The sequence below is a fragment of the Cydia strobilella genome, chromosome 12, assembly GCF_947568885.1.
Source record: "Cydia strobilella chromosome 12, ilCydStro3.1, whole genome shotgun sequence".
NCBI lineage: Eukaryota > Metazoa > Arthropoda > Insecta > Lepidoptera > Tortricidae > Cydia > Cydia strobilella.
Genome location: NC_086052.1, coordinates 9,949,051 through 9,961,183, shown reverse-complemented (window position 1 = coordinate 9,961,183; position 12,133 = coordinate 9,949,051). Strand labels below are relative to the sequence as shown.

Here is a 12,133-nt window from a genome sequence, read left to right as displayed (position 1 = left end):
ACATGATTAAAAAATACTTTAGCCATGAATGGAGAACATACGCACCGAGAATAATAGGTACACGGTTGATTCGGTCGGAATGATTGTTAAAATATAACATTGTTATGCAGGTACCTACTTTGTTTATTTTCTCGGGAAAACGGAATAAAAAAAACACGGACACTCGTCTGCATATTTTGCGTAAGTAAGCCCCCAACATTTTAAATTTTTCGTTTAAGACTTAAAAGCACCGGTCCCGAATTTTAGTTTAGCACGTACTAATAAGAGTAATAAGTCATCACATCATAACAAAATATAGTCGAAAAGTTACGCACTTCCGTTACCACTCTTGTATGAAGGTAGAATCCGAAGTATCCGAACCGACTTATTTCGGTTAAATGGTTAAATGTAAAGATGATTTAATTTTAGATATAACGTGTGAGTTAAGTAAGCGCATTGTAATTTTTCCTTCATTCCGTTGACGCATGCGTTTATTGCATAAAACAACCGCGCGCTACTCGCGCATAGTTTAAAATAAAAATGATTATTGTTCCAGGCGAGGTCTTCCTAAACGCGTTTTCCAAAGCCGTGGTGCTGGACGTGTACTCCGACTTCATAAACAACTTCTCCGTGGCCATGGAGCTGGCCAAGATGGAGTCGAAGCGCAAGAGCGCGCTGGCCGACTTCTTCAAGGTCAAGCAGATCAGCGCGCACGACCGGCTCTCGTTCTTCGGGCTCATGGTTAAGCCGGTGCAGAGGTTCCCGCAGTTCATCATGTTTCTACAGGTAGGTAGCACATCTGTTGTTTTACACAAATCAGCCCAGCATTAAGTGGCAAGTTCGTAAGCCTCTGCACCGCTTATAACATGTCGCTCTTTATCATGGATCTCTGACGACACCGTCACACCGTAATCCGTAAAGAACAGAAAACCTGGCATCCGTGTGACTGGGGCTGTCGCGCTCTAGCAGCGTTATTGTCGGTAGATGCCTGCCTAGCTGATCTTCGTAAACGTGCTTTCCAAAGCCTGAACGTGTACTCCAACTTCATCAACAACTTCTCCGTGGCCAAGATGGAGTCGAGGCGCAAGAGCGCGCTGGCGGACTTGAAGGTCCAGCAGATCAGCGCGCACGACCGGCTTTCGTTCTTCGGGCTCATGGTCAAGCCGGTGCACGGTTCTCGCAGTTCATCATGTTCCTACAGAAAGCTATACTGTGGTAAACACAACGTGTCAGTAAGAACCAGGAAAATTATACTCATCCCTTTCTTTTGGGTGCTAGTACTAGCCAAAGACAAAGACAGACAATCCTGGGCCAAAGTATACCTAACGCGATTCCCACGCTCATGTGGATCCGCACGCCTCTCCGATGTGTTAGCGAGCGAATAGCGATGTCCCGCTCAAACACGAGGGTCCGCGTGCAACGTGGAGCACCTTTTTTTTATAGCAACATTGATCAAAAGGCTTCTGGTGATTGATTAAGCGCAATCACATAGTTAATAAAATGAGATCAGATATATTATCCAAGAGGCCCTCTATATTTAAGAATTGTTTTAGCCACATTCCGCCGCTCTGTTATACCATTCCGTTCTTTTTATTCTCAATATCCATCCATACTCGTAGTTTTTATAAAAAAAAAATCGCCATAACCATAAAATCCTTTCGCACGCTTGAGTTTGGTCACGCCCATGGCCAGCTCGAAGATAGAACACGTTTGCCTAACGAAGGTATAGAATAAACTCAATAACCTAAAGTATAAAACTTTATATGGCTTTCGGCTTATATGGCCAAATACAAAATAACAAATGAGATATCCTATAGCAGCACGTACTATTTGTGAAGCTTTAAGTGCTTAATATATACTATTGACACGCGCTATAAGGTTTAACATCATCTCTGCATGAAATGAAGATGCTTTTGCTTAAATTAAATCATTAAATCATTTATTCATTTGCAAGAATGTAGTACACAAAACAAGTTCTTACAATATAAAGATGTCCAATACATTCTGCTTAACAAAGCATGCAAAGAAGGCTTAGACTAAACTTAGCCAAATGACATATATTTTTAAGTGCCTAAGGAGATAATATTATTACACATATGTCAATTATCAGAATTCCATAAAGACTAGTATTGTTAAATAAAGTAACATTATATAATTCAATTAGTAGAATGTCAAATTTAGAATCACATATAATAATAGAAATATTCATTCAATAATTAATTTGCATTATAATCAAAATCGAAATATTCGTTAAGGCTGTAGAAACAATTTTGTTGAAGCCATTTTGTCACTTTTTTCTTAAAGATATTGAGGCAGTCTTCTTTGAATTCAGATGGCAGTTTGTTATAAAATTTGATGCACATATAATATACATGTTTTTGGTTACATACTAGGCGGTAAAATGGTGTTGCAAGTTTAAATTTATATCTGTTGGGACGATTTGAGACCTGAGATTGTAATTTAAATAGTTAGGTATTTTGTTTAACGAAGATACATACTTCCCTGATGTATATGCAAGCTAAGGGCAGAATGCGTAATGTTTTAAAGTGGTGCCTACAGCTTTCTCTGTGTCCACTGCCACAAATGGCACGGATGCATTTCTTTTGAGCTTTAAAAGCATCATAGACTTTGGTCGAGTTTCCCCAGATTATTAATCCATAGGTAAGGCTCGAGTAGACGTAGCCATAATATGCGGTGATAGCTGCTTTACGTGAAACAATCTGTTTTAAGCGCTTTAATGCATAAACAAACCGGTGTAGCTTGTCACAGACGTATTTTACATGTGATTTATAAGTTAACACGTTTTCTAGCCGTATTCCGAGAAACGTTGTGATATCGACTTCTTCTATCTTTTCTTGCATAAATTCAGTGTTGAGTGGAGCATAATTAGACTTCTGCGTTTTAAATTGAACAACTTTGGTCTTCGTGAAGTTTATCTTTAGATTATTTTTAGACAGCCATTGGTGCAATTTCGTCAGAGTAGAGTTAATCTTATCCTCAAGTGATTCACTTGGGTTGGCTCTAATTATTACCGACGTATCATCAGCGAACAATATGTATTAATACTGTACCTACAATTTGACATGTTTTTTTATTAATAATTGTGGTGATATGATTTATATTTGCTACTGTAAACTGTGATGCGATGATGACTATATATGATATTATGTAATATATGGTATTGTGTAAATAATGTATAGTACATATAATATAGGCTAAAACATAACTCATAATGTACTGCAACACCGCTTTATTAAATTGTTTTCGATAATGGCTTGTAAGTAAAAGCACAAAAAAAGAATCTGTGTCATACCATACCGACGGCATGAAAGGTATGCCCTATAATCACCTCTTTACATTCGTGTCAGTGTGGTAATTACAAATTAAGACGTCAAGTCCTTTTAAAGCGCTGATTATTTAAGCAAATTTGCAATTGTAATCGCTTTTATTGGAAGCGATAAAATTAACAAATCACACTTTTGAACCACATTGAATCTGTAAAGTATTTAACTTATTTGCCAATACAGGACTTATCTGAGAAATCTGTCGGCTTTGCGCAAAGTAATCCTCTAAGGCAGGATGTTTTGTATGAGTATTGTTAATTAAGTCATTTTGCAAATTGAGCAACTCATTTTTTGCAACAGTTATACAATTTACAATACTCGTACGAATGGAAATCGATAATACAGACTTTCAGTTTACTCGTAAAATTGCATTTAAATCGTCAAGGTAGGCCGTAGTTTATTTATGTTATTTATATATCGCATGGCTTATTACCTACATGCCACTGAATACATACATCAAGTATAGAATACGTTTAAGCACCTTAACAAATTTAAATTGTATCTTATGGCAAATACTATTTGCCGAAACACAGTTAGGAAACGAATGTTTCACTGGGAGTTCAGTTGATCAATTTCTGGTTTTCATTATCAATTACATAAACCGAGAACTAAAATTATAATTACCAAATGCTTAATAGCGTTAACAAAGAAAACTAATGGCCAAAAAAGAAAAATGTGTATTTGAGGAGTTCCGAAATAACCTTATTTTTCTATTTCAGGATTTATTAAAACACACGCCTCCAGGACACGCCGACCGCGTTGCCCTGCAGAGGGCCCTGACGAGACTTGAAGCACTAGCTGACGCTCTTAATGAAAGGAAAAGGGAAGCGGAAAGGACCCAGGTATTTATAATAAAATAGCTTTTAGATATAAAGTTATAAACTGAAATAGATATCATACACTAAAGAAAAAGTGACCAAGGCCATCGGTGGCCGAGGCTTTTAGTTTAGTTTAATAGCTTTTAGTTCTTTGATGTAGTTTCAAATTATATACGACGACGAGACATTGCGACGGTAATTTTTAGTATGTGGCCTCTGCCAGATTCTCTTATCAGTATAGGGAGCGTGCATGAAATGTAGGGGGCAGCACAGGAGCCGTCAGATTTTTACCGCGAGGCGTAAATGTGAAGTTTATGTTTATGTAGCCCACAAGATGGCAGAACGTACTATGCACAAGAAAACGTACGAGAACGGTAGATGGCAGCATTTGCTTTGGCGTGAAGTGTCAATGTACATGTTTATGTTTCCGATTCAGGCCACAAGATGGCAGACCCTCTAACGCCCACGGCCCCTATAAGGGTCGAGTCACCACATAGATGGCAAGCGTTGTCCGTAGGTGGAATAATATTGAATTATTATACAGATCAAATTTAATACTAAGAATTTCACAAAAAGATCGTCAAACGTAAAAAAAATTGTATAAAAAATACTAGTCTGCAATGTTTCTAGAATAAAATCTAAATGTCAAAAAAAAACACTATACACAATATACCAGTTATAAATATGGCATATATTATATATGTGCCATAGTTGTATTTTGTACAATAAAGAGTTTATACACACATACATACAAAAGAAGTACCTACATACATTGGAATATCCATTTCCTCATCATTAATCAAATGTACCTAATAAATAATTAATCATTCCGAATCACAATTAATCCCTCGTTGTTTTATCATTCATGTAGTCTTGTGTGGTATAATAAACTTTAGAAATTTAGTTTACGCTTTACATAGTTTCTTAAATTTATTAATTGTTAATTAAGTAGTTCTATCTCGACTGCATTGGTCCTTAACAGGAAAGGGGACGGCCGCTTCTCCATACATACGTAGTCCCCATTTTCCTCTCTGGATATTGAAATTACTAAAACATTTTTACATAATTTGATCTATGATGTATTTTAACCATAGCTATGCCCCTACGTACGTATGCTACTACGTTGACTTTTTTCGATTTTTTGATTATTGTAAAAATTAGGAGTGAAAAACAGATTTCATCCAAATTTTTAAATGCTCCAAGTTTACAATAATTAAAAAATCTAAAAAAATCTAACGCAGGGGCATAGCTGTGGTTGATATACAACCAATTGTGTCAAATGTGTATACGTGCATGTGTATAAAGTTCAATTTCAATTTTGTCACTTCGGTGACGTGGCGTCCGCGGTCCGAGTGACAGCTTTTGTGTTTGACACGGCGTCGAAAAGGTTAATAATGTCCACTAATCGACTGCTTTAATGTTGAATGTGTATGTTTGTTGTGTGTAATCGACATAAACTTGTGCAGGCATTCCGCGCAGCGTTACGGCGGTTAACGCGCGGCGGCGTGACGGGTGCAGGCGGAGCGGGCGGCGCGGCGCGCTTCGGAGCCGCGCGGCTGCTCGCCTCCCGCGCTGACAAGCGACATCTACTACGGCAGGACGACTTGACGCAGTTGGTAAGTCGTGATCAGAGATAGATGTCATATACTAAAGAAAATGGACCAAGCCTTCCTGTGTCTGAGATCGGATTCGAACCGGCATCTCCAGTTGCTATAACCTCTAGGCCACAGCGGCCTCTAGGCATGTATTCTTTAGAAGACTGGGCGTCTTTGATAATACTATAAAAGCAAGCAGTACGGCTCTTACAATTTTTTCTCCTACTCTGGCTTGTTGCGTAAATCGTGATAAATTAAATAAGTGTTTTAGGCAAGTTGTGGATAATAAGGCACTGTGTTACGAATTCTGAAACTAAACCTAAAAATCGACAGGCTTACAAATTTCTGGCAGTGACAACAAGTTACATATATCATTTCTTTTACAGGAATTCAACCAATCAGGTGCCCTATCAAAATGCAAGCCGCGCCGCCTCCTCCTGCTCAACGACCTCGTCGTGTGCGTGTCCGTGTGCAACAGCGGCGACGACGCGGAGCGGCTCGGGCTCAAGTGGGCGCACCCCGTGCAGGACGTGGACGTGCTCGACACCGGCACCTCGCCCACGCTCAGCCGGGTGCTGGCTCAAGGTACCAGCTGGCTCATTATGTACCTGGCGGTAACCTTCTAGTCGCAAACAGTAGCAGGCGCGATACGGCGTTGCCATTTCATTGTGGAATTTAACTTCTGTATATAAAGTTGCCATCAGGTACATTATAATGTAGGTTTCGGATGAAACGGATTCAGTGTCTTAACTGTATAGAAAGTTGACTCTTGTAAGACCTGAATAAGAGATGTCGCATATACAATGCAGTTGACGCGAACCCAGGTAGCATTTATACGTCATTATGACGTCAGCAACGTCATTATGACTTCACAATGACGTCATTATTACGTCATTAGGACGTCGCTTTGCTACCTGGGAAACAAACAAAAAAAGCATATCTTCATTTCAGTTCAGATGTTTCAGTGACCGGTCTAATTTTACAGTTTCGCAGATAGATGACGTACTTTTATGGTAAAATATGACTATTTGTATCCTTCCTTAACCCTTTACCAGGCTAAGGGATATATATTTCCCGCATACGGCACTTCAAACATGGCTGTGTTATATTTTCGATGAGTAAGACTGACATTTTGAATTGTCAGCCTGGTAAAGGGTTCAAACAACTATGTAGATCCTAGTTTTACATATTGGTATGGGGAAAGTATGTAAATACGTATAAGTCTTAAGTAGTATAGGAACGCTTGAATGACCCCGTAAAACATTGACTTCTTTGCCTTGTAAATTGCGCTCATATTACTCTTCTCAATTATTTCCCTACCATACAACCCTTTTCAATTCCAGGGATGAATCGAAGCGGCAGTCTCCGCTCCAACTCAAGCAGTACGTCGCCGGCTACCGGCGACTCTCTCTGCAACGAGATGTCGACGTTAATGCACGACTACGAGACGGTGTCACGTATGGCCGACCTTGCCGCTTCACTCAAGACGCCGTACCACGAGCTCGCGCCGGAAATGTTCAGAGCGTTGTTACAGAACATACAGCAGAGTATACAGGTAACATTCAACATTTACACTCAAATACATCATAACACTGGCTGTTCTGCCGTTCTTCCTTCTACCGGCGCGGCGACTCTCTCTGCAACGAGGTGTCGACGTTGATGCACGACCACGAGACGGTGACAAGAAGAGTTCTATGACTGCGTGTAAATATTTTCAGTAAGATGTCACAATTAGCCTCATGCATGAAGTTTATATTTGAACGAAATATTTTTTATTTGGATGTTTATTACTTTCTTTGTTACGTTATTAAATTATCATTTAATTGCTTAAAATAATAAATAAAAAGTACAAAAAACGTCACGTGACGTCACGCGTTCGAAAGATTCGTTCACATAAGTGTAATTAGTAGCAAACGTCAGTTGGACCGTCCAACGTGTGACGTCATCACGCTCTGTCAAATTCGCGCCAAATTATGAGCGTTTCAACCGCTCAAAATTGTTCAACATTTTAAATATTTTTTTTATAAAATAATGTGAAGGTTTACAAAAGTATTTTTTTATTTTTTCCGGTGTTCAACGATATAAATTATGATTACAAAAATTAAAAAAAAAACATGCTTGGAGCTAATTATTGGACAGGTCAGTTGTTATTATATGTGACGTAAACATTTTGGGGAATCTGTAGTTCTGTAGTTTTAGTCTTGCTATGCATATGTAGTACCTAAAGATCCGTAATTTATTTTATTTTATCGGGAGTTTAGACCCATGGAATGACCGCTAGCGGTACAATATTTAACGTTAATCTTTAAATTTTGCATCGTTATATTGTCTTCGGTTACCGCGATAGTTACTCATGAAATAAAACTATGAAAACGGATTATATCGCGTATATTGAATTTATAATACATCCCGACGTTTCGAACTCTTTACAGCGTTCGTGGTCAACGGGTGACTGAGGAAAAATTACAAAATGCAAAAATACCCACATACTAAAATAATGAACAATCATAGACTACAAACTTTAAGGCTGGTTGTACATGCAAAATCGGTTCATAAGGCTAGTTATACACTATAATTATTTTTCAAGTAAAGATATATATATATACGCGATAAAAATAAACTATGCCGGCTCCAACCCTACACCACGGACCCGAGAAGATTTAATTCCCTCCTAAATTGTAGGAGGGTATCCCAATATGGGTCCCATACAATACAATTTAGGAGGGAATTAAATCTTCTCGGGTCCGTGGTGTAGGGTTGGAGCCGGCATAGTTTATTTTTATCGCGTATATATATATATCTTTACTTGAAAAATAATTATAGTGTATAACTAGCCTTATGAACCGATTTTGCATGTACAACCAGCCTTAAAGTTTGTAGTCTATGATTGTTCATTATTTTAGTATGTGGGTATTTTTGCATTTTGTAATTTTTCCTCAGTCACCCGTTGACCACGAACGCTGTAAAGAGTTCGAAACGTCGGGATGTATTATAAATTCAATATACGCGATATAATCCGTTTTCATAGTTTTATTTCATTTTGCATCGTTTTCAGAAAAAAGACGACGAAATGGCGTGGGTGGACTCGTGCTGCTTACAACTGACGATCCGGGGCCGCGAGGAGCCCGTCACGTTCCGCGCGCAGGAGCCCGGCGCGCGCCTCGCCTGGGCCACCGAGCTGCGCCTCGCACAGCTAGCGCAAGCTTCCGCCAACTCTCCCGCGTGGCGGTTACCGGCACCACAGCATCCTCCTGCTCACAAGATGCCACTTTTCGTGGCCGCCACACCAGTGCACTCTTCCAAGTATCTCACAGAGGTGAGTGTGACTTTAATACCAAGTAAACATATCTTCCGGCTCGCGTGCTATGCAGTTTCGCTTAGCACAACTAGCGTAAGCTGCGGCCAACTCACCCGCGTGGCGTTTGCCTGCTCCACAGCACCCACCTGCTCATAAAATTGTAATATGTGATTGGTAATGTGGGATTGTCGTTTGTTTCCCCAGGTCCGCTGCGGCTGCTTCTACACGTCGTCGTCGTCGTCGGCGTCGTCCACCCGCGGCGCCTCCATGCGGCGGGCGCGCTCGCTGCTGTGGGTGTGCGCGGCCGGCTCCGCGCCCGACAGCCACGTGGCCGTGCTCACGCACCGCGCCGCCAAGCTCAAGACGCTCGTCACGCTCCAGCTGCTCGACACCAAGGTACGCCATTCTGTCCCGCGGCGCCTCCATGCGGCGGGCGCGCTCGCTGCTGTGGGTGTGCGCGGCCGGCTCCGCGCCCGACAGCCACGTGGCCGTGCTCACGCACCGCGCCGCCAAGCTCAAGACGCTCGTCACGCTCCAGCTGCTCGACACCAAGGTACGCCATTCTGTCCCGCGGCGCCTCCATGCGCCGGGCGTGCTCGCTGCTGTGGGTGTGCGCGGCCGGCTCCGCGCCCGACAGCCACGTGGCCGTGCTCACGCACCGCGCCGCCAAGCTCAAGACGCTCGTCACGCTCCAGCTGCTCGACACCAAGGTATCTATGCCATTCCTGTACATTACATTACATCACATGTTTACAACAATAATGTGCCCCATTTTAACACTACCTCGCAAGTAAGTATAATGTACCTAAACGATTGTTTTCACTTGTTCAGGTGACATCAATGGAATACGCCAAAGGGATCCGTCAAGTGACCACGCTGTGCGGCGACACAGTGTGGCTCGGCACTGACGACAAGAAAATCATCGTCTTCTCCGGCGTCGAGCCCGAGAAACAGGAGAAGCTGGCCGAGGTCAACACCATCGCGCCGGTCACGCAGATCAAATACCACTGCGACGCGATGTTCGTCGGACTCGCGAACGGGCGAGTGTCAGTCTACCGAAGGAACCATGACGACTCGTGGGCCCTTCAGGAACCGCTAGCTATAGAGCTAGGCGACAAGCCCGTGCACTGCGTACTGCCGGTCGATGGGATAATTTACGCTTCTTGCGGAAGAAGAGTCTTCGCTATAAACGCGCTGACAGCTGAAATATTGCGCATATTAGAACTTAAAGGTGACAGCGACCGATCTGTAAGGTACTTAGCGCATTCTGGCGTCGGACTTTGGGCCGCATGCACGGATTCCACGTACGTGAGTCTTTATCACGCTGAAACATTCGAGCATCTGCAGAATATTGATATCGCTGCAGATGTGGCCAAGACGATCGGAGCCAGGGAGGGAAGCAAACCCGCCTACGTCTCCGCTTTGCTCGCTGTGCAAGGGCTTCTTTGGGTCGGTACGACCGCCGGCGTTAGCGTCACCGTGCCTCTGCCCAAGCTCGAAGGGTTGCCACTTATCGGCGGACACATCGGAGTGTCATACCACGCACACGCCGGTCCCGTCAGTTTCCTGCTTCCGTTGCTACCGGAGACGAAAGAAGTGGACGTCAACGTCGTCCGACGGAATCTATCCAACGCCCGCGCCTACCAGGCCACCCTCTCCGACAACAGCGTCCTCCACGAATACAAAGAGGAGACGTCCAAAGAGGACGGCGAAAAACCAAAGCTGGAGAGGCGGATATCGGAGGAGCTGAGCCCGTACCGCCCTCAACGCGTGCAATCGGCCGTCGTGCGCCGCAAGAAGCCCGGGGACGTCCGCCTCAGCAAAACTCTTCCCAAATGTGCCAACCTGAACGCCTGCGACGTGTACGGGTTGTACGGTGATCTCATGTTCGTGAAAGACTGCGCCGGGGAGAGCGACGTCAGCGGGTCCGGGGGCGAGGCGCTCCGGCGGAGCGACCCCGAGCTGGCGGCCATCCCGTTCCGCGTCAGCACCCTCGACAGGCGGCTCCGGATGCGAGCCGGCCGGCCGAGGAGTCTCGACCTGTCGAGCTGGTCGGTAGACTCCCGGGCGTCGAGTCTCTGCACTTCGTCGGGCAGCGAGGAGTCCATGGCGCTGCGCGGCGTGTCGCGGACGAGCTCGGGCGCGTCCGGGGCGGCCGGCCTGGCGCCCTCGGCCGTGTCCACGCCCGACTCGTGCGCCTCCGAGAGGTCGTCGGGCACGTGCTTGCCGGACCGCGAGCGCGCCGCCAACAAGACGGCGGGGCGGAGTCTCCGCGGGGCGGACTACGTGATGGGCGGCGGCTCGGCGCGGCGCTCGGTGGTGACGGTGGTGGGCGGGCGCGGCTACGTGGACTGGCGGCAGACGGCCGACGCGGCCGAGCGCCCCTCGCCCGCCGCCGAACCAAACCCCAAAGACGCCCACCTCATCCTGTGGGAGATGCGCTTGTGACGAGATCGCCCGTCCGTCCGTCTCGCTCTATTGACTCGCGTCGATTTCAAACCGATATGCCCGCACAGAAAAAAAAATAGAGTGGCGGTCGCTGGAAGACGCTTTTCTGGATAAGTTCGCATCTCGGTTTGACATCGCGTATCACAAAATATTTTGTGTCATATTTGAGATAATCGTGCTATTGTAAATACGTGAATGCTTATAGATTTACGGCTATTCCTGTAGCGTATACGATAAAATAAATAAATTTATGACTTTGTATACAAAGAAAAAACCTATGTAAAGTTCGATCCCGCTAACTATGCAAGAATACGTTCGAATCTATGTTTAGCTCGACCGAGAAGCTGTACTTCATATGATAGTTATATTAGTTAATGTTTGACTGTATGCTTTGAGTGTTCTTAGCGCTAAACTAAGATTTAACGTAAAGTAGAATATAGTAAAGGGGAGGGATACGATACAGTGAGTGAATGATTGTGATAAGCTTTAAATTATTTTTCTATACTCGGACAGCTAGAAGCCGGTTGGCCCGAATTTTACATTGGTTTATCGTATCATATTTATGCGCTGGTGCATTATTTTTGAGATGTTTTATATTCAAATGTTAAATGAAATTGATTGGGGATGATAATATATTGAAATAATGCGTTA

At 43.7% G+C, this 12,133-nt stretch overlaps 1 protein-coding gene across 1 annotated transcript in view; it reads left to right on the top strand.

The window, feature by feature from the left end:
* LOC134746099 (rho guanine nucleotide exchange factor 10) overlaps positions 1-12,129 on the top strand; it is a 38,789-nt gene extending 26,660 nt beyond the window's left edge. Inside the window, exons 6-13 of the mRNA XM_063680351.1 lie at positions 536-765; positions 4,043-4,165; positions 5,608-5,757; positions 6,123-6,321; positions 7,080-7,291; positions 8,792-9,052; positions 9,239-9,430; positions 9,866-12,129. Of these exons, the coding sequence (XP_063536421.1) occupies positions 536-765; positions 4,043-4,165; positions 5,608-5,757; positions 6,123-6,321; positions 7,080-7,291; positions 8,792-9,052; positions 9,239-9,430; positions 9,866-11,482 (2,984 nt within the window). The 3' untranslated portion in view covers positions 11,483-12,129. The remainder of the gene's footprint in view (positions 1-535; positions 766-4,042; positions 4,166-5,607; positions 5,758-6,122; positions 6,322-7,079; positions 7,292-8,791; positions 9,053-9,238; positions 9,431-9,865) is intronic.
* Positions 12,130-12,133: the final 4 nt, after the last annotated feature.